At 43.9% G+C, this 22,994-nt stretch overlaps 1 protein-coding gene across 8 annotated transcripts in view; it reads left to right on the top strand.

Annotated features, from left to right (window-relative positions):
• The window catches only part of MAPKBP1 (mitogen-activated protein kinase binding protein 1), a 55,668-nt gene that overhangs the window by 6,631 nt on the left and 26,043 nt on the right, over positions 1-22,994 (top strand). For 7 of the 8 annotated variants that reach the window (XM_045059513.1, XM_006932624.5, XM_019832648.3 and 4 more), the window contains one exon: positions 20,491-20,582. In XM_045059513.1, coding sequence (XP_044915448.1) covers positions 20,491-20,582 — 92 coding nt within the window. Of the gene's footprint in view, positions 1-7,609; positions 7,791-18,372; positions 18,649-20,490; positions 20,583-22,994 lie in introns of those variants that run through there. The other variant, XM_045059514.1, reaches the window with a different exon arrangement.

Here is a 22,994-nt window from a genome sequence, read left to right as displayed (position 1 = left end):
CCTTAATAGCCATTTATCCAGGCTGGGGTATGTATTATTCCTTTGAAAACAATGGGCAAGATGACTTGGAGCTTTCTTCTAGTTCTCTGTTTTTATGGATACAGCTCTAATGTTTTCTCTGTCTCATTTTTCCCCACAATTTGCTCATGTCTCATTGTATGGTGGAGCCTTTTCATATGTGGCTCTAAGAAGAGTTTGTGTAGGGGATTTTCATGGAAGAGAAAAAACTGGCAATAATCTAATTTTCGCTTTCGCTTAGTGTTTGAGTCCAGGTATTAGTACTGAAACTTTTTTTATTAAGTTTATTTATTTATTTTGAGAGAGAGTGTAAGCGTGAGTGCAAGCATAAATGGGGGAGGGGCAGAGAGACAGGGAGGGAGAGAATCCCAAGCAGGCCCTATGCTGTCCATGCAGAGCCCAACGTGGGGCTTGATCTCATGATCCTGAAATCATGACCTGAACCGAAATCAAAAGTCAGACACTTAACTGACTGAGCCACCCAGGTGCCCCAGTCCTGAGACTCTTTAATCTGCCTCCTTGGTGGTGGGGAAGCATATTCATTTTCAAAGCATTCATGGATCAATGGTTCAAGCTTGATGGCTCTCGACTTAGGAGAGGAGTCAGGACAGCAGTGAGATAGGATATTTGTGCAGCATTTCAAAAATGCATATTCCTGGGTCCCATCCTAGCTATATGGAATCAGAAGCTCTGGGAATAGAGTTTAGTGGTTGTGGATGTATTAAGCTCCACCAGAAGTTCACTGCTGGGTTACGAACCCCTGGCTTAAGTGCTAGGACCCTGAAGTCTGTTGGCTTCATACCCAAGTCCTCATTGAGGCTTCTTGAGGGTATAGAAAGCTAGTCCATTAAGTATACTCTTTTTCTTGAATAGTTATCTCCACTGTGTCTTTTAGATGGATTGCTCTGTAAACTATTATGTCAGAGATAGATCTGAGAGAACTGCGCTGTTGTAGGGTCAGATATGAGGAACTGATAATTGCCTTACTAAGACAGATCAGCAGGAATTTCCTCTGTGGGCAGGAATAGGAAACTTTATGATAATGTCCCTGAGTCCTGGCCAGTTTTTTATGCCACCATTCCACTACCCACTTCCCTTGGCACTCATAGGAACCCAGAGTTTTTAGTGTTTAATACACACTCCCTGGGCTCCCCACCTACAATTAGATGACAAAGGATAGAGGGCCCCTGTGGGCAGGAGCCCTGCCGCTCACCAGCCTTTGTGAATGACCTTGGGCAACTTCTTGCTGAGTCTTCTGTCACTGATATATTCCTCAAGTAAGGCTTGTAAAGTGTCTTGAGATCCTCAAAACAGGTGGCGTGCAATGAAAAGTGTGAGGTGTTCTCCTGGTTTTGTTCCTTTGATCTCCGCTTCATTTCTCCTTCCGGTGCCTGCAGCTGCCCTCAGCCTTCAAAGTGATTCTCCCTGGAGAGAGAGAGGATTCTTCTCTCACCAGCCCAACTCTTCCTTTGCTGTCTAAAATAGCCCAGGCTGTAAGTTGTCTTGCAAAGCCTTCCCTCATCTACTTGGTCTCACTCATTTCAGAGTCTGACGGCACTGCTGCTTTCCAAGTTTCTTTTCCCCCTTCACTTGTAATTTAAGGCAGGTGTCCCCTGTTGGATCAGTTTGAGGCACTGTCTTATTTCCTGCCCATATTTTGAATGTCTTTGGGGCCATTGGGATTTCTCTGCCTTCACTTCTGTCTTCTCTTTGTCACCTGTGTGTTTTCGTTTCTTGACTCGTGAGAAAATGCTGGTAGAAATGAGCCATCAGCCTGACTTCTGTGACCTCTCTGTCAACCCACTGAATCTAAAGTTGGGCTTGTGGCTGTTATCACTGCCCCTTTGTTTGGAAGACAGTCCAGGGCTTGAAATTTGGGACTTTGTTTATTCAAACTAAGCCTCTCTGGGAACGTGGTCTGTTGCATTGTTGTTCTCAGAGTATCTGTTGGTTTTACTCTATGGCTGACTGCAATGTTGGTAAGAAAACAAGCTACAGTGTTTTCAGTAGGGTTTGTTGTATTATACATCACATTCCCACTGCTACAAGTTAAGTCTCTCCTCTGGGCTCCGTTGTTTAATGCCGGACAAGGCCAGGTTTTCTGTCAGCTTCCTTTTACAGCACTTGTCAGTAGAGTTGTGCAGTGAGAACCCACCTGCTTGGATGTTTGCTGAATCGAGTCCACATTGTAGGTTTTACCTTAACTTCTGTTACCTCTTAAAATTAAAAGAAAGCTCCGGTAGGGGAGGGCCAGAAATAAAGTGAGTATGACAGACACATTGGGCACTGTGGATCTTTAGGGTTGGTATTTTTGAGTGTTCACATTTCCCACACCTTGGTTTCCTTCTTCCCAACAGTTATATCAGCAAGTCTACAATGCTTCTTAATTGGCTATGTCATTTTCCTCTTGTTTTGAAGGGCACTTACAGAAGACTGAGTTCACATCACAGGATGGGTATCTCCTCTTAGACTTCTAGGGAGTAAATTCCACCCCCTCTCATTTTATCACACAGAATGTTTGTAATGCTTTTTGTTGCTTCTCTGGTCTATAAAACAGTGGTTTTTTTTTTAGACTAGATTTCTAAGTTTATATACTTTAATCTCTTCCTAAAACTGGAATGAAGCTGAAGATGGTTTCCCTTCCCTGCCCCTGCTTTCGTAGCTGAGATTTAAATTTACTTAAGATCTTGGAACACTTAGTGAAACCACATGGCTGATTTTTTTTTTTTTTTTCCACTGTGTCACATTCTCTTTTGGAGGAATCCTGAGGAGGGAGTTTCTTAGGTTCTCCTGGATTTGAACATTGCTTCTCATTCATGCTGAGCGCCCTACAATTTCTAACTTCCCATATGTCTCATCAGGCTTTGAGTTTGATATTCCTTTAGTGGTGCCTCTGCTCTTTTCCCCATACACTCAGCTGACCCTGTTACAGGTGCTGGCACTTCAAAAACAAAACACACTTTAAAAAATTATGAAGGGGGGCGCCTGGGTGGCTCGGTCGGTTAAGTGTCCGACTTCAGCTCAGGTCATGATCTCACGGTCTGTGAGTTCAAGCCCCGCGTTGGGCTCTGTGCTGACAGCTCAGAGCCCGAAGCCTGTTTCAGATTCTGTGTCTCCCTCTCTCTATGCCTCTCCCCTGTTCATGCTCTGTCTCTCTCTGTCTCAAAATAAACAAATGTTTAAAAAAATTAAAAAAAAATTATGAAGTATAGCAGATACAGGAAAGTTTGTGAAGTATTATAATATAATATTGTATGTAATTCTAATATAGTCCCCCACGTAATCACCACCCAAAGTCAAGAAATGGAGCACTACCTAGGTGTTGGCAGTTTCTGAGGATGTGATGCTAACAGTGTCATCAAGGTAGGTAAGGGTGGAGATGAGGTTTATGTGTTATGTGGTTAATATGTTTTTTTTTTAATTTTTTTTAACGTTTATTTTTGAGACAGAGAGAGACAGAGCATGAATGGGGGGAAAGGTCAAAGAGAGAGGGAGACACAGAATCCAAAGCAGGCTCCAGGTTCTGAGCTGTCAGCACAGAGCCTGACGCGGGGCTCGAACTCACGGACCGCGAGATCGCGACCTGAGCCAAAGTCGGACGCTTAACCGACTGAGCCACCCAGGCGCCCCTAATATGGTTTTTTAACTTAAATCCCAAGATCTTGATCTTGACTATGTTTTTGCCTTTCAAGTTTCTTTTTTTTCCCCATCCATTATGAATTTGTGCTATTCAACATTCTCAGGCAGTGTGCTTACTGGAACCACTTTTTCCAACTTCTGTTGTCAGTGCTTCCTTTCCTTATCTTACTCTCCTAAAATCATACTAGAAATAATAATACTTGTAGTGGTAATAATGACTAACATTTATTGGCTTTTGCTATGTATGTACTGTGCTAAGCATTCTACATATATTATCTCATTCATGTTTTACATCACCCTACAATAAACACTGTCACTGTCACCATTTTGTAGGTGAGGAAACTGATGCTGAGAGGTTAGGTGGGTGGCTGGTGGTTACATAGCCAGTAGGTGGCGGGACTAGGATTCAGACCTCGGCTATCTTAACTACAAAGCCTACCTTAATCTTTTTTTTTTTTTTTTCCTAAATTTCTTTCTTTATATACATTTTTTATGTTTTATTATTTTGAGAGAGAGAGAGCACATGTGCATGAGCGGGGGTGGGGTGGAGAGAGAGAGAGAGAGAGAGAGAGAGAGAGAGTCAGTCCGAAGCAGACTCCACTCTGCCAGCACCAAGCCCGATGTGGGGCTCGATCCTATAACTGTGAGACCATGACCTGAGCCAAAATCAAGAGTCGGATGCTCAACTGACCGAGCCACCCAGATGCCCAGCCCACACTTAATCTTGATTCTGTGCCTCTCCCAGGGAGTCTTCGTGTGCCCAGTGTGACACTGAGCATATAAGTATGCCTAGTATTGCTATAGCCAAGAGTTGCACCCTGCGTTCAGCTTGGAAAAGGGCAGTACCTGAAAAAATACACCTTTCCCCCAACTTTCCCCATAAAAGTTGATATAATGAATTTCTCAGACTGTTGTGGAGTCATCACTTGGTAACCCTCCTTTATACCTCTACATCCTTGCTTTTCTTCTCACCCCAACTCCCGATTTCCACTCCTTGCCTTGTGGTACCATTAGGAACAGTTCAACTTGTGGTTCTGTGGGTACGTGAATGTCAAGTTGACAGGGTGCAGTTTAGTGGCATTAGATGACCTTAAGCTGAAAGTAGTTGCTGCTTCTCTCTGGGGTTGGAGCGAGGTGGGGGAGTGCAGTGGAGACCAACAGATGCCTTGCTTGTTTGGGTGTGTGAGATTCATGGCCCTTGAACCTGTCTTGCCCTTAGTTGGCAGTTGATTGTGTAGCTCACACTCCTGATTACTTGCTAGTTCTACCTACCCCAAACCTCTCCTTCTTTTTCTCTGTACTCCACCTCTTTGTTATTCCTGTGCCTGTCCCTACTCACAACTGACCGTATCGTTGAAGCTGTGGAGAATCGCTGAGTTGAAATGCCTATGTTCTATGGGGAAAAAACTGGATCTAAAAATGCCACGTGCCGGAGCCAACCTGGATGATGCCAAATGGAGTTCAGTGAACACGAAAAAGAGCAAAAATGAGGTCATTTGCCCACCTGACTCTGGTTGAAAGGCTCCAAGGTTGCTTAGTTCCTTGAGCAAGTGTCTTGCCTCACCTCATCTCAAATTTGTATTATTTTGATTTCTTTTCTCAAATAGGCAGTGATGATAACATCATGGGTAAAAAAGCACGGGATCTTAATACATGCTTTCCTGCAGCTGCCCCAGTTAGTCTGAGGAGAGGAAGCCCCAAGCCAGGTGGATTGGGTGGAGGGCAGCCCACAGGCAGTTTGTGATCATGGGGGAGGAGCTCAGAGCATGCTCAGAAACTCTGACCCTTGCCACCTCTCAACTGCTGCGTTGGAGAAAAGCAAGCAGCTGCTTGTCAGAACTAAGTATGCAACAGGCAGGCCGTGGGCCTCCCTCTGTTAGTTACCCTGATGCTCATTGGTCAGGTTCTGTTTGGGAAAGCACACAACATCTAAGATTGTTTTCATATGACATATAACCTGTTGCGGACTTTTCTCAACACGTCCTTTCTCCTCATGATGTCCTTCCTTCCCCAGGCTTTTTGCAAAGCCCCCACAGCAGCTGTCTTAGACGCTTTCCCTCATAGCAAACCCAGAACTGGCTAGCGAACATGGTTTCTAAGAGTTAATGTGCAGACAGAGGAGTGGGTAGGGGCAAGAGGCAGTGGTCTTGTTAAAATGCAGATTCAGATTCAGGCCTACCCCGGAACTCTGCAATTTTACCAAGCTCCCAAGTGATGCCCGTGCTGCTGCATTTCCTTGAGCCAGCCATATATTGAGTAGTCAGGCGTGTGTGTGCATGTGTGGGGGAGGGAGCTGGCTTCTCTCTCATTCGTAAAATTAGAATACTGATGGCTTCCTCCTTGGGCTGTTGTGAGGATTAAAGGAGATTTAATGAATGTGAAAGCACATTGTAAGGTCTAAATAAGTTTATAGCTGTTAAGGGGTTGCTAATATTATCAGGGTCCATGGATTTCTAGAATATTAAGGAATTTTTTTCTAATTTTCTGGCAAGATTTTATTCCTTCACGTTTCCGTTTGTGAGAAGTTCTTTTTTGCAGGTTCAGCCTCTTCTGTTCCAGCATTGAATCATCCTCCCTGTGTAGCTTTTTATTGTGACCTATCCTCAGTACCTTTTTCTTGCCAATATTCTAACTTGTGTTAACAACCCTGACCAAAAGGAAGGCTTTGCAAATATTTTTTTTTTATACAAACGACTGTGTAATTTATTATTTCAGGGCTATGAATATGAGTTTGGGGAACTAAAAAAGTCAAACAAAGTCAAACCAGTAAACCACGGGTGGATGGGGATGAAAGTCCTAATTTACCTATTTTACTATGTCTGATGAGAAACCACTGGAGTGATGAGCATATTTTTTAAGAGCAATAGCTTCTCTAAAGATAACTTTTTTCTTCTTTGGGAGCCAATTCATTTGTATTGAGAAATAATTCAGGAAATGAATTAGTCCTAGAGCTTCCTTTCAGACTAAGAATTCAAAGGCAGAGTGAAAATGTGTTAATTTTATAACCCATTGTTTTAAGTGTCTAATGTAATAAGAGTGAAATATTCTCTTTAATGTTTACTTAAAGAAGATATCCACAAAGATGTGGGGAAACAAGTGCATTCGTACCCTTAAACAGTTGGTGAGAGCGTACACTGATCCAGCCTTCCTAGAGGGAAGTTTGGTAATATCCATTAAGAGAAGAGTTAATAGATTCATATCTTTTGATCTAGCAGTTACAATTCTGGGATCTGTTCTAGGGATCTGTTCTATGCAAACATTCATACCACACAAACGTGTATATAACTGCTTTTTTTTTTTTTTGGTGTTATTTACAATAGTGTAATATTTGAAATAATTCAAGTAACCATCAGTAGGGCATTGGGATACATCATAAAATGAAATACCTTCACCTTCCTGAAAAGAGGTCAGTCTATATGTACTGATGATGTTACTGATGTGAAAGGGTATTCAAGATATATTAAGTGACAAAAAGCAAATTGTATACCTGTCTTTTATGTTAATGACTATTTATATTTTTGTTAAAACATGTATGTTAGTATATGCATAGAAAAATAAGTGAGGCTATAAATACCAAACTGTTGTTAATATTGGTTACCTCAGGGAGGGTTAGTAGATTATGGTGGACATTCACTGTCTGCATTTCTATATTTCTGTAATGTTGGAAATTTTTACAGTGAGTCTGTATTATTTTTGTAAGTAGAAAAAAAACCCAATAAAGATAAAATCCTCTAATTGAAACATGTGTATTTCATATTTAAATCTAAAAATTTAAATTTAAAAATCTATGCTCATTCAAGCACAAAATTATGCACAAATGTGAAAAATATATGTGGAATAATAATAAACTCGGGGTTTTTTTAAGTAATAACGGGACATAAAAATGTTTTCTCACAAATTCATCATTAACTTGTTGAATTTGAAATAATCCATTGTTTGTATCTTCCAGAAATATTTCCTTGGTTAGCTTTGGTAAACAAAATATTTTTTAATACTTTCTGAAGTGCATGTGCTTTCTGAGAAGATTTTTTACACAAGAAGTATAGAGAAACATAAGGAAGAAAACAAATTCATAATTTCAACATCCAGAACAACTGCTTATAGCTACATCCATTTCTGAGTATAAAGGACAGGTAAAACTCTTTTAAAATAATAATATTATCACTTTTATTTAAAAAGTTATCTCTGATGTTTTTAGACTTAGTCTTTAATTATAATTTAAGTCAGATTTGTGAAGAGCCATGCCGTGCGTGTATTTACTGAAGTCAAGGACAAAACAGTTTTGTTTGTAATCATTTAAAGCACATGGATTATTCCATTCAGTCCTTCCCCAGTCTTTCTGGAAAGGTATCAAAATCTTGCTTCCTGCTCCACCTTCTAGGGCTGGCTGTGAGAGATGGGGAATTCTCTAGGAGTTTAAAGAACTTACGGGGTAAGATGAATCGAAGACTTTTCACAAATATTTTTAAAGTATTAAAAATAGACTCAACAAATACATAGTAAACACTGTGCGCTGTGCTAGAAGCATGGAGTTGTAGATACAGCCTCTGCCTCCCAGGAGACTAGTAGGAGAGAGATGACAGATCCATAAAGAACTTCTGTACAAGGTACTAAGTAGCACATACCATCTGAATGATGCAAATTAAGTGCTTCTGTAAGAGTACCAATGAGGGAGGAATCATCCTGGCCAGGGTGATCATGCAAAGAGTCACAGGGGATGTGATATTTGAGCTGGTCCTTGAAAGGAAGGGTAGGATTTCAGTAGGGGGTGGTGGAAGGGAAGGGCATTCCTGGTAGAATAAGAATGTAAACTAAAGCCCCAAAGCACCTTTCCAGAATAGTGAATAATCCAGATTGACAAATGCACATGATTCATATAGATGAGTAGTAGGAAATAGAAGAAAGGTAGGATCAGTTGACAGAGAGCTGTGGTTGCTAGGCTAAGACATTTATAATTTATTTAGTTGGCAGTAGGAGCCATTGAAAGTTTTTGAGCAGGGGAGGGACATGATCGAAGCTCTGCTATAGAAAGATTATTCTGACAGGTTGAGGGAAGGGAGGACAGGGTCTGCAGTAAGGAAATTGATTAGAAAGCCATTGCTATATATAGGAATGTGGTGCTGAAGGCCTAATCCAGGGTGTTGGCGTTTGGATTGGAAAGGAAGTGAGCGTTTTATAGAGAATAACATGTTGAAGAAACCTTCTTTCTTCCCAGGGGAGTCTCATGGCACAAGTTGGCATGATTAACGGGGTACCAAGAGTTCTCCCCATTCTCCTTTTTGACCCAGATTACGCATTCACTTCGCACACTTAGTCCAGATAAGGAACAGTTAGTATTATCCCTGGTTACAAAGTTTGGAAACCATGAGATTAAGAAAACTCAGGCGTGTAGAGTTGGTGAATGAGGAGGGATCAGACCCTTCTTCAGATGGTCAGATTTTTAGTTCACAAAGCGTTGTTTGTGGTTCTGGTCTTGCTGTAGAGAGGACTGACTCTAGAGAGGAAAAAAACTTTTTTCCCTTGTTCTCGTTGCTTAAATTGAGGTACCTTCTATCCTTGCCTTGCTGATAACTGGAAGAGAGAGAGAAGTGCCTGCTCTGTACCAGGCACTGTGTTGTTAAAGCTGCTCTTTGAACTTGGGTGGATGCTGATGGTTTTATTATAATTGAGTGCTTTAGCTAGAGGCCCTGGTTTCCAGAACTCAGATTTGAGGTCTGATGCTGCCCTCACCTTGTCCGCCATTTGCATACAAAATTGGATTCTCCTGCTTCTGATATTGTAATGTCCGTTGCCTGGGAAGTGAGTGTCAGCTGTCCATGTTGACTGTAGGTTCTAGTGCTGGCTGGACATGAGCAAGCTGTGACCAGGTGGGATACTCTGACATTGGAAGACCTCTATTTCTTTTTCTCTGCCACCATTCAGTGAGGGGAGGTCATAACCCATTTTTTAGATCCATTTTGGCTACTGATAAAACACGCTAATTAAAAAAATTTTTTTGATGTTTATTTATTTTTGAGAGAGAGCTCAAGCAGGGGAGGGGCAGAGAGAGGGAAACACAGAATCCAAAGTAGGCTCCAGGCTCCTAGCTGTCAGCACAGAGCCTGACACAGGGTTCAAACTCATGAACCATGAGATCATGACCTGAGCTGAAGTCAGACGCTTAACCGACTGAGCCACCAGGCACCCCAAGACCTGCTAATTTATAGGGATGCCTGGCTGACTTAGTCGGTAAAGCATGCAACTCTCAATCTCGGGTTGTGAATTCAAGCCCCACGTTGGGCATGGAGTCTACTTAAAAAAAAAAAAAAAAGACTGGCTAGTGTTTTAAAATATGTTAAAGGTAGCAGGAGGTGACCTTATTGCCCTCTGCATCCTGTGCCCTCTGCCTTCTTCCTTGGTTCTCAGACCTGTCCCTGATGCTACCACAAAGGCATGGTGACTTCTCATTTACTCTTTCACAGATTGCACCATTTTGGTGGTTTTGGAGAAACTGAACTTCCTCCTCAGATCACCAAAGTTTCTGGAACCAGGCAGACAGACCTAGATGTAAATCCTGGTTCTTGCACTCACTACTTAACCTGATTCCTTCATCTATAAAATGGAGATAATACTAGTCCTTTATAAAGTTGTCAAGGGTATGGGGTGGCTGGCTGAAGCATGCAACTCTTGATCTTGGAGTCATGAGTTCAAGCCCCATGTTGGGCATAGAGCTTACTTAAAAGAAAAACAAACAAACAAACAAACAAAAACTTGTCAAGGGTATTCAATGAGATAATCTTGTAAAGTACTTAGTACAGTTCTTCCGCAGAGTACACATTCAGTGAAGGATAGCTCTTACAGCTGTAGATCCTGTCTCTGCATAAGACCATTCACACCCCATGGGTCTGGATATTCTTTTATTTTTATGTTTATTTGTTTACTTTGAGAGGGAGTACATGCGTGTGAGCACAAGTGAACACCAGTGGGGGATGGGCAGAGAGGGAGGGAGAGAGAATCCCAAGCAGCCTCTGTGCTGACAGCAGATTGATCTCACAAATCCGTGAGATCATGTCCTGAGCTGAAATCAAGAGTCAGACACTTAATTGATTGAGCCACCCAAGTGCCTCGGGTCTGGCTATTCTTGTGAAAATACTTGGAACGTTGTTTCCTTCTTAGTCCCAGGAGGGACTGAAATTTGGAAATAAGAAGGCAAAATGCTTTAATTTAAGAGTTCCCTACCTGATTATTAGAGCCCCTTGGAGAGCTTGAATATGCAGATTCTCAAACCCAAGTCTATATTTATTGATTGAGAATCTTGTGGAGGCAAGGGATGGCGATAGGGCAGGATTGACATCTGAAAAAAAAAAAAAAAAAAAAAACACCCTGTTAAACCCTATGAGTAATTCTTTTGGTAGGCCAGGGTTGGGAACCTTTGTTCTCTAGTCTTCAGGGGTTTATGGCTAGAGGTCACCTCCTCCCAAGCGGTGGCAGATTTACCTTCCTAGAATCTGAGGCTATTTTAATCCCAGCACCAGAGAATTGGCTCATCTCCAACAAATGCTGAACTCTAAGCTTGGGAGCCTGGTTTTTCTTTCATATTGGAAGTTATTTATTTCTGGGAGCGTTTGTGGTACAGACATTGGAACTACAAATCAGCCAGACAGGATAGAGACCAGGAGCAGAGTGAAGAGGCAAGATCTGTTCTACAGTCTTGGAGTGGCCATCGTGTCCCTTCCTGCCTCTGACCAGATGGCACTTTGGACTCTGAAGGAGCAGGAGTGAGTGAGCTTGGGCATGATACCCGCCTCCCCGCCCCCCCTTCCCAGGCTAGTCACTGGGTCTCCGTCCAGCTGGCTAAGTCTCTGCACAAAGCCTGTCGGCCTTGGGCTTCCTCTGTGGCTTTTACATAAGCAGCAATTCTCAGAATCTGGTTGAGAATCTGCTTTGTGAGATTAGAGTGTAGTGTGTGGGCAAGAGACAAGCATAGTTATTCTTAACCTGCGGGAAGGGAGGGAAAGGCGGAGAGTGCTCTGCCATGGACAGGTCTGTGACATGCTTGTTTATAGAAACAGCAAGCCCATGGTTTGGCTGGAATGACTTCTAACTCAGGTATTTATAACTTGTATTAGTGGGATTGAGAAGTGGAGAAAGAGAGAAGGAGGAAAAAAGAAATTGGTGGCAACAAAACACGGCAACAAACACAGAGATCGACTTCCTCCCAGTTGCTGGAGTTTCTTTACCAATTTGAGATCAGCTAAATCCTAGATGACCCTGGTCTTTTGTGGCTCTGGCCTCTTAGTTCTCTTTCTTAAGGGAGCAGCTGCTGACTTGCCATCGAAGGCTCCCTGTAGTGGCCTCTCACACTAAGAAAAGAAGAGCAAATCCAAACCAGTCATTAGTTCATGGGCTCAAGCAAGAAGCCTTTCTCTAGCAGTGCCATTGTCTTGGCTCCACAGACTGGATCTTCCATTGACTAGTGCCTCTACTCTAGCTCTTGTGGACTGATCGGATCTAGGGATGAGAGAGAAAGAGAGAGAGCGAGTAGAAAAGCTTAGACGGCCCTGCCCAGGGTTCCTGGGATCACGTGTTTAGAGATTTGGGCCTCTTGGGACTTTGTGATGTGTGCCACCCGTGTGGCAGATGACTCTAGAGTCTGGAGAGTCCTTTTTGTGCCTCTTCCACTTCTTTTTGGCACTTCTATCAACTACCCCTCTTTTCTGGGAGCTCTCCCCTTCCCTGGCTTCCTGGGTCTCCTCCTTTCTCTCTAATTGCCTAGCATCCCTACTCTAAAGATAGGTGTTCTCCATGGTTCTGTCCTTAGCCTCTCTCTCCCTTCCCATCTTCTCTTGTACTTTCAGTGATGGTTTTCACCTCCATGTGAGTATTTCTGAGATGCCCATTTCTAGCCCTGATCTCTTTCCCAAGCATTTAATTCCATGTTTATGTTGCTAAAGTGAATGTTTGTGATTCCTGCTAAATATCCCTCAAGTGTCTTAGATTTAGTATGTCTAAAACAGACATCCTTGGCTCCCATCCTTCCTCCTTTGTCCAGACCCAGGTCTGCTTTCTGATCCTGGCACCATTTCTTTTCATGTTCCCTGTCTCTGAGATTCAGAATTTGAGTCTTCTGTCTTCTTCCTTCACAGTTGTGTGGTGGCCATGCTTGCCAATTCTATTTGCTTTATTACTTTTGAATCCATCATGTCTTTTCTGCTCTCACTATCTTCATGCTAGTCTAGATCCTCATTACTTCTCATCTGAGCTATTGTAACAGCCTTCTAATTGGGCTCCCTGACTGTATTGTCTCATATACATCATCACCAAAACATAGCTTTGATTGTGTCTCCAGCTTGATACCCTTCAGTGGCTTCCCAGAGCCTACAGATAACCCCACTTAGTTTGGCATTCAAGGCCTTTCCTGGTCTGGTTACAGTCTACCTCTCCTGACTTACTCTCCTAACACAATCTGCTTTCATCATTGCTCACCTGCTCTGTTATTTCCTTCTGCCAAACTTTCGTTCATGCAGCTTCTTCTACTGAGAATTCCTTCTCTCTGTATTTCCACCTGTCAAGATCCTACCCTCACAGCAAGCAAGGCCATGGTCAAATACCATCTCACCCTCCAAGAAAGCTTCCTTGTTTCCCTTCCCTGATCCTGTTCAGAAATCATTTCTTTTCCTCCTGTTTGAGCACTTTATATAAATCTTTCTTATGACCCTTATCACATACCAGATTGTTTTATATTTTCCCTAATGGATTTTGAGAGTAGAGGGTAGAAGCGATGTATTCTTCGTCTTAGCATCTCCCATAACATCCTCGTGATTTTCAAACTTTTTTGAGAATGACCCACATTAAGAAATACATTTTTTTTTCAACTTTTTTTTTCTTATTTATTTTTTGGGACAGAGAGAGACAGAGCATGAACGGGGGAGGGGCAGAGAGAGGGAGACACAGACTCGGAAACAGGCTGCAGGCTCTGAGCCATCAGCCCAGAGCCTGACGCGGGGCTCGAACTCACGGACCGCGAGATCGTGACCTGGCTGAAGCTGGACTCTTAACCGACTGCGCCACCCAGGCGTCCCTACATTTTTTTTTTTAAAGAGAGAGAGAGCGTGTGCACAAGCAGGGGAGAGAAACAGAGGGGAGAGAGAGAATGTTAAGCAGGCTCCATGCTCAACATGGAGGCCGACGGTCATGACCTGGCCAAAATCACGAGTCTAACGCTCAACCGACTGAACTACCCAGGTGCCCCAAGAAATACATTTTATATTGTGACCCAGAACACACACATCCCTAAACAAAAGTTTCATGATCAATACTTGCCCTTACTACATGCCATGGGATCTATTTTGTGTTCTGTTCTGTTTATTCATTAGGTACTAAATCAGTCAATTTCGAGTCTCATTAATCTGCAATCTGCACATTGGAAAATTTTATTTATCTAGTATGAGTGACTGCCCTGTCTACTGCCTTTGAGCCACCTGTTTTTTCCATCTACTTTAATGAGAGCCAGAAGAGCACTTAAACAGTTGGCTTTAGGCTTTCCTTCTCTCTTGGGAATAGGCTGTTATGAAGTTATCCCTTTATCTCATTAAGTTGAGGGATAATTTTGCTTTCCTTTTTTCTCTCAGGAGGATACAATACTGCCCTGCCTAGTACATGCTGGGAGTGGTGGGCATTCAAGCCCTCCTTTGCAGTATATCTCTAGTAATTCTGCCTTCCTGCACCCTCACTTCTGGGGACAGATGACATCCTGTCTCAGGTTGGTGTAGGCTTTCCTCCATCTCAACACTCTCTACCTGCTAAAGCAGAGGCTGGGTCGCATCTTGAGTATTTTCTCTGCTTCTAGGCTATGTTTTGCATGTGGAGGAGATCACTGTAGATTATGACGTGGGTGCTCTCTTCTGAGTTTTTACTTGCGCATGAAGCAATATTCCTAGAACTGTGTGGCTGTGTCAGGGTACCAGCTGCCTGGAGCAGTCGTATCCCAAGTCACTGGACATAATCAGTTACCTGGACTGGTGTGTCTTTTGGGCTGTGTTTCACTGGCATTTGGGCTGTGAGGGTTTATAGCTGAATTTTCTGTTAGAACTTTAGGCCCCACCCCAGACTTTGAGGATAGCTATTTTCTCATAGGACCTCTTCCTTGCCTCTGTTTCTGAAGTGATGCTGAGGCCGCAACTCTCACACCAGTGAGCTTGCTTCCTTACGTGGAAGAATGCTATAGTGTTCACGAGGGACTAGGTCACTGGTTCTTAAAGTATGGTCTGAGAATCCCTGGCGTCCCCTTTTAGGGGATCTATGGGATTCCCCCCCTTTTCCAGTTACATATTCAAATGAGGCCAGATTTTCTTCATCTTCACCTAGAATAGCATATCACAACAGATTGAATGCAGATGTAGATAGGAGAATCCAGCTGTTTACTATTAAACCAGACATTAAAGAGAGTTGCAAAAATGTTAAATAGTGCCACTCTTCTCACTGAATTTTTTTCTTGTTTTGGAAAACAGTGTTTTTTATTTTTTTTTAACATTCGTTTTTGAGACACAGAGAGAGACAGAGCACAAGTGGGGAAGGGGCAGGGAGAGGGAGACACAGAATCAGAAGCAGGCTCCAGGCTGTGAGCTGTCAGCACAGAGCCCGATGTGGGGCTCAAGCTCATGAACTGTGAGATCGTGATCTGAGCCGAAGTTGGATGCTTAACCAACTGAGCCACCCAGGCGCCCTGAAAATAGTGTTATTTTTAATAAGAATATTAACATGTATGGATTTATTATTTTAAAATGAGTTAACAAATATTTTAAAATATTTTCATTATAATTTCTAATATACTGATACAAACAAAAGCTCTTTGGGGTCCTTGATAATTTCTAAGAGTATAAAGAAACCAAAGAGTATATGAGACCAAAAAGTAAGAAAATTGCCAGGCTATGTCATGCTGTGGTAACAAAATCACCTCAAAAATCTCCCTGACTTAACAGATAGCTCATTTCTTGCTCATGCTCGTATTCAGTGTGTATCAGCACAGGGGCTTTGTTCATTAAAGTTACTCAGGGCCCTAGGCTGAGGGGGCCCTAGCCTATCACCTGCTGCCATGCTTAGCAGTCAGGAGAAGGGATACACACAGTGGTTCTTGAAAGCTTCCCCTGGAAGCGGCATGTCAGAGCATTGTAAAAGTGTGCAGTCTTGGAAGCACTTAAGTGAGAAACCTAAATCAAACAAAAACTCATATTCTTGAGTTCTTTGTACCCTCTCCCCCAACATTGTTGGGTAAGTGTCAAAACACCATTGCTTAAGGGTAAGGAGAAAAGTCAAGGGTGTGAATTATAGAATGATGTTGCTCGTGAGGTACTGAACCCCATGCCACGTCCTAGACCCTATCTTTTCTCTCTTTTTAACATTTACTATGTGGGGCACCTGGGTGGCTCAGTTGGCTGAGCGTCCAACTTCGGCTCAGATCATGATCTCGTGGTTCGTAGGTTTCAGCCCTGCGTCAAGCTCTGTGCTGACAGCTCAGAGCCTGGGGTCTGCTTCAGATTCTGTGTCTCCCTCTCTCTCTGCCATGCCCCGCTTCACACTCTAGCTCTTTCTCTCTCTCTCTCTCTCTCTCTCTCTCTCTCTCTCTTTCTCTCAAACAAACAAACAAACAAAAAATGAATAAACATAAAAAAAGACTCCTTAAAAAAATTTACTATGCAATATTTAAGACATATAATAAAGACATATGGAATCATAGAATGAACGTGTGCCCACCATCAGCTTAAGAAATGAAATACCTGTACCATTAAGCTCCCTTTGTGCTCACCCTCATCTGCATAGTAAGACAGACGGTAAGTATGTGGACAGAAATATAATCAGTGTTGGGTCTGTACCTGAATCTAAGTGCTATGAAGAAGATAAAACAGGGTAAGTTAGGTATAGAGTGGTAACAGTAAAGCTAGTTTGGAAAGTCTTTTCCTACGAGGAGACCTTTGAGCAAAGACCTGCCTGAATTAGCTGTGTGAATAGCCAAGCAAGGGAAGAAGCATTTTAATTGAGGGAATAGCATATGCAGAACCTGAAGCTAGAATCTGCTTGAGGTGCTTCAGGCAGCCAGGGTGGCTGAGGTGGAGGAAGAGGGGGAGGGTGAAGGAAACGAAGTCAGACAGGGAGCCAGAGGCCAGATGATTCAGGGTCTTATAAACAGGGTAAAAGTATTTGAATTTGAACTTAAGGATGAGAAGCCCATGGGCTTTGAGCTGAGTAATGACGTGATCTCATATATTTTAAAAGAATCACTGTGGCCTGCCATATTGAGAAAAAGACTCTGGGAGGCAAGGCCTGAAGCGGAGAAAATACGTGGGAATTATAGCCGTAGCCCAAGTGAGAGATAACAGTGACCTGAACTTAGTGGTGTCTTCTTGAATGTTTATAGCCTCTCTGAGGGGACAAAAAAGAGCCCTGGTTTGTAAATTTGCTGATTTTCATGGTGTAAGTACTCCCGCGGTGTTGATTTCAAGCTGTCAACGTGCTGTCACTGAAAGAGGAGGTGGGAGGGTGCCTGGGTGGCGCAGTCGGTTAAGCGTCCGACTTCAGCCAGGTCACAATCTCACGGTCCGCGAGTTCGAGCCCCGCGGTCCGCAAGTTCGAGCCCCCCGTCAGGCTCTGGGCTGATGGCTCGGAGCCTGGAACCTGTTTCTGATTCTGTGTCTCCCTCTCTCTCTGCCCCTCCCCCGTTAATGCTCTGTCTCTCTCTGTCCCAAAGATAAATAAAAAACGTTGAAAAAAAAATTAAAAAAAATAAAAAAATGAAAGAGGAGGTGGGAAAGGAAGTGCACCGTCAGCTGTCGTGAGCCAGTGGAAGCTGGCTTGAACTTGGGTGTGGTTAGCTGGTGGTGTGTTTGCAGGGGGCGCTCAGGTCTGTCTCCATTTGTTATGGTAGAAGGGAGCTGTGCCACCTTTTTGGAAGGAGAGGATATGGAGGTTATGATGGGTAGACAGTCCATTTATGATTTCCGTTGTGCTGGGCCTTTTAAAATAAGCCTAGATGTTGGAGGCCCTGCAGGAGCCTTGGACTCTCTGAAATCCTTTGAAAGTGGAGTTCAGCCCAAAACCTCCCTGCAAACAGGAAGCTGGTTTGAGTTAGAACATAAAATAAAAACCAGCTGATGCCCCTGAATGTTTTTCCCCTGCTCCTCCCACTCCACAGAGCCAAAGGAAACTGCCTTTTTGTTTTTGGATAGTTGTTCAGAAAGTCAGAAAAAGCCAAAAACCATAAATCCTTTGAAAACAAGCCAACTTTTGAGCCCAGGCAAACTCCTGCGCATGGGGTTTCCTAGCCCGGATGTCTGTCCCACTGCCAGGAGTCCTAGGAGGAAAGTGCGTGAGGAACACAAAGTTGCCAGAGATCAGAGCCTGGAGCCCAGGCCCAGCGGGAAAAGATGGTCTGTAGCAGGTTTCTCCAACTGGAGCTTCCAGCCCATTTGTAGGTCATGAAATCAATAAAGTGGGCCATGACCAGAATAATTTTGTAATGAAATAGAGTGTAATAGAAAATAAAGTATATCACATGCAATAAGAGTAAGTATTATTTTGTGAAACTTTGATTTCATTTTTATGCATATGCACACATGTACGTGTATCTATATACTGGGCCATAACATAAACTGTCTTTCTTACTGTGGCTTGTGGCCAAAAAATATTTGACCAACACTGGTCTTAAAGGTGTGAGTAACTTACATCTCCTTCCTGCTTTAGCTTGCTGTTGAAAAGTCCAAGCTAGTTTCAGAATGAATCTTCTGTGGAGCTGGATCATCTGCCCACAAAACACCTACCCAAATTCCTGTCAGAGGGAAGGAAAGCTGAGAATCAACAGACTGGTCTGATTCTTTGGGACCAAAGCTGAGGCATAAAGGAGGGATTGATGCAAATTTGGATCCAAAGGACTTGCCTAAAATGATTCACTGGAAGAGAATAGAAGTTGAGCAGCCTTTTAGCTCACTGCGCTTGATTCTGCTGACCTTTTCCATTTTTGTGGGTAATGCTAGCCTTGGGTTCCTCTCTCTCTTCTCTTCTCTCTCTCTTGTAGGCAGTTGGTACAGCAGGGATGTTTCTGAGAACCCCTCCTTCTGGGTTAGCTGGAGGCACAGTGCCAGGATGGGGAGTGGTGCCCTGAACTGAGTGTCCCCTGGACTTCCCCAGGGGTATTTGTGCTCTCCAGTCAGTCTGCCTGCTGCTCAGGCCGTTCAGAAAGGTGACTGGGTGCCAGGGCATCATGAAGCTGAGAAAAAGTGAGGAAGGAGGCATAAGGTAGGCGAATGACCAAGAACACAGAGAGTAGGGGACAGTTAATTTATCCCACACTAGGTTTAGTGCTTCAGGTAGGCCCATGGTAACTGACAAGTCTGGTGCTTGGCAGGTGGCTGTGGGTTGGTATAGTGCCCTGGGAATAAACTGCCTCTTTCGGTGAGTAGACATGTATTGGAATTGCTGGTCCACATCCCCAGGAAGCACAGAAGACTCTTGGGGACCTTCCTGGGGAATAGGCTTTAACTATAATGTCCTAGGAGATTTATTTTGGTCTTTGGCCACCATAGGGGATTTCTTTCCAACTAATTCAAACTAAAATGGTCCCTGGAGATAAGAATTTATACCATCCCTCTAGAAGGATTTTGAATTCTCCAGCTGAGACGATAAGAGAGGAGGAGAGATCCTAAAGCCACCTAATTGATTCTGGGTTTCCCCTCTCTAGAAACTGCCCTGGACTAGGAGTAGACCACCCTGCTACAGACATAAACACCTCTGACGTGTTTCTGGTTCACACCACCTAAGGCCTCTGAGACTCGTAGCAGAGCACAGTCTAGCCTGTTTGCATGACCTTTCTGCATTCAGATGCCTATCTCTTTGAGTCAATGGGGAGACCAAGGACATGTCTGGGGAGGGCCCGTGCAGCGAGTGCAGACTGTACTAGAGGGTACTGGACCTGGAGTGACAAGCAAGATGTTCTGTAGCAGAGAGTGAGGTGGGGTGAGAAGAGGCTCCAGGGCAGCCTGAATCTCCCATGGGATCATCTAGCAGAAAGGCCAGTGAACTAATTGAGGTTAGTCAAGTGTGTGCCCCGGGGCTGTAGCCAGTGTAGGGTAACAGTATGGATGGTGAGAGTGATTGTGAATGTCCCATGTGGCCATGTCCTATCAGAATCTCTGAGCACTTTACACATATATCCCTTGCATCTCTGTGGGAGTTGTGGCTTAATAATAATAATTAAAGCACTCTGAACATCTGTGCTTTGTAAAACACAGCATTAAGCCATGTTTCTGTCTCTCAGGTGCATAGTCTGAATGAACTGGCAGATGTTGGTGGGGGGAGGTGCAGTTCTCTGAGGGAGGGGAAGAACACGATGGGATGCAAAGATCAGGGATCTTATGAGTCACCTAATTGCTACCTAACATTCCTCTGACTCTTGGTGGATCAGAGTAGCCTTTCTTTCATGCCTGCCAAGGCACAAAGATTAGTAACCTCCTCTGAATCTCATAGACAGAAGAGGCCAGTGTGGGGACCCAAGGCTTTATCTTGTAAATGGAGCCTTCATGGATTGGGGGAGTGCTTGTTCCTCTGTGGCCATGAGCTGAGCTTTCACACTTCATTTTATTTCCCATGGTCCCCACAGAGTGAGCCCTCTTAAAAGCCTTCGGTACACACTGGCTGTTCCCCATGTGATCAAGGGGCCTGTGCCAGACCAGAACCTGGAGAAGTCAGTGGCCTCATTCTCTTGAAGAAAGCAGTCGGCATTTGCTGGATGGTCGTGGGTACCTTCAGTACCTCCTTCCCAACTTGGCTCTGTCCATGTGTCACTTCTCTGTCTTGCTCTAACAGGTGACCTTGGAGAAGGTGCTTGGAATAACAGTGTCTGGAGGCAGAGGACTTGCCTGCGATCCCCGATCTGGTTTAGTTGCCTACCCAGCTGGGTAAGTAAGTACATTGGAAGAAGTCTTATTGCATGGGAGTTTAAAGCCCTGCTAATAAACCTGTGAGGGTGGGCAGGGGTTTTTGGTATCTTTTGGGAGACGTGTCCTGGTTACTGTTTTGGTACCACTTTTGTAAAGGAGTTACAGGGCCAGGTAAAGTCTCTCTGTTGAATGTTGTCCTTGTTGCCATCCTGTCGTGCTTTTTGGCCATCCACCCACACATACAGAGTCACACTTTATCTTACACGCAGTTCCCAACACCATTTCTAATATCTACCTTCTGGTCACCTTCGAAAACAGCTTTATTGAGTTGTAATGTACCACACAATTTGCTCATTTAAAGCGTAAAATTCAGTGGTTTTTTTTGTTTTTTTTTTTTAGCATATCTACAGAGTTGTGCAACCATCACCACAGTCAATTTTAGAATATTTTCATCACCCCAAAAAGACTACATACTCATTAACAGTCACTCTCCATTTACCCCCAAGACCTGCAGTCCTAACCAACCTCTAATCTACTTTGAGTCTGTATAGATTTACCTGTTCTGGATATTTCATATAAGTGGAATCATTCCATATAAGTAGAATATTTGGCTTTGTGTGACTTTTTTAACTTAGCATAATGTCTTTAATGTTCATACATGTCATGGTAGGTATCAGTACTTTGTCTTTTTATGGCCGAATAACATTCCATTGAATGGATGTCCCACATTTTTTCTGTTCATCAGTTGATGGGCGCTTGGGTTGTTTTGACTTTCTGGCTATTTTATGAAAAGTACTGCTTTGAACATTTGCCCATTCTCATCACTTGGAGAGATGTCAGTGCCATGGGAGAGCTGTAGGGTTCGGCCTCCTGGGTGACTCATTTGGTTAAGCATCCAACTTTGGCTCAGGTCATGATTTCACGGCTCATGAGTTCGAGCCCCACATCGGGCTCTGTGCCTGCTTCAGGTCCTCTGCCCCCCTCCTCTCTCTCTCTGCCCCTCCCCTGCTTGCACTCTCTCTCTCTCTCAAAAAGAAATAAACATTAAAAAAAAAAAAAGGAAGAAATAAAGGTGGAGTTTTGTGGCTGGTGTTCTTTCCCTTGCCACCTTTTTACTCCTCTGCTCCTGCAGATGGGAACCCCCCAGCCATAGTTTCTTTAGGCTTTTGCAGAAGTGTTTCTTTTGGAGGCTTGGCAACTTTGCTGCTTCTGGGTCTCTCTGTCAACCCCTGTTCCTTCCAGCAAGGCGTGGGAGCACAAAAATGGGAAGGCCACACTGGTCTCCCTTTCTTCCCCCACTGTCATCTTGGGAGTGCCAAGTTTCCCAGTGTGATTTCCACAGCAACTCTTGTAGTTTTTGTACCAGTATGTGATTTTCTTAGTTTTATCATCTCATCCAAAATCTACTTTTATCAAGAACTTATTCTGGGGGTGCCTGGGGGGCTCAGCCAGTTAAGTGTCCAACTTTGGCTCAGGTCATGATCTCGTGGTTTGTGAGTTCGAGCCCTGTGTCAGGCTCTGCGCTGACAGCACAGAGCCTGGAGGCTGCTTCGGATTCTGTGTCTCCCTTTCTCTCTGCCCCTCTCTAGCTCACACTCTGTCTCTGTCTCTCTCTCATAAATAAATAAACAGTAAAAAAAAAAAAAAAAAAAAAAGGAAAAAAATAAAATTTATTCTGTGCCAGGCACTTTGTTAAGCACTTTGCAAGGAATGATTTTATTTAATACTTAGAGCAACCCTGTAAAGTTGATACTGTTATCCCATTTAGAGAAGGAAACTAAGATACAGAGATGTTAAGCGGTTTGCTCAAGGTCACACAGCTAGTGAGTGTCTGGGATTTCAACCCAAGTAGTCTGACTACAGAGCTCTTAATCTTAAAATGGCATGGGGTGGGGGAAGATCTGACTTTCTGCTTATTTTTAAAGGTTGCTTTTCGTGTAGCCGTCTGCCTGCCGTACGAATGAGAAGAGCCCAATTTATGGGCATCTCAATCTGTGCCAGGGAAACTTCTGTCCCTGAGTCCTCGGGCCAGTGTCTCTCCTGAGTGGCCCTTTGGCATTTGATGTATGCGGTGGGGGTGCTGTGGGAGCTACACTGGCTTTACTCTGTAGAGGCTGAGCTGGCCTCCTTCTCCCCGACCAGAAGCAAGTTGATGAATGACCTCTGTTGCTGCCTACCCAGTGCAGCCTGCCTCAGGGGGATTCCACCCATGCCTGCCCCTGCCTGGGAAAGCTGGGCTCCTTCTTGTTGGAGATGGGGTTGGGGCTGGATGTGAGGTAAGCAGGAAAGACCTGGGCTGCTGCTTGGTACGTGCTGAGCCTCGCGTGCCTGCCCTAGGGATTGTGGACGCCTGCTCCCCACCTCTTTCCCCCATGCCCCTGTCTCCAGGCCTGGTGCCTTTAAGGATGTGTGCTTCTGTTTGTGGGCAGG

This window comes from Felis catus, chromosome B3 (genome assembly GCF_018350175.1).
Source record: "Felis catus isolate Fca126 chromosome B3, F.catus_Fca126_mat1.0, whole genome shotgun sequence".
In the NCBI taxonomy this organism is placed as follows: domain Eukaryota; kingdom Metazoa; phylum Chordata; class Mammalia; order Carnivora; family Felidae; genus Felis; species Felis catus.
This window is presented reverse-complemented; position numbering and strand designations above follow the sequence as displayed.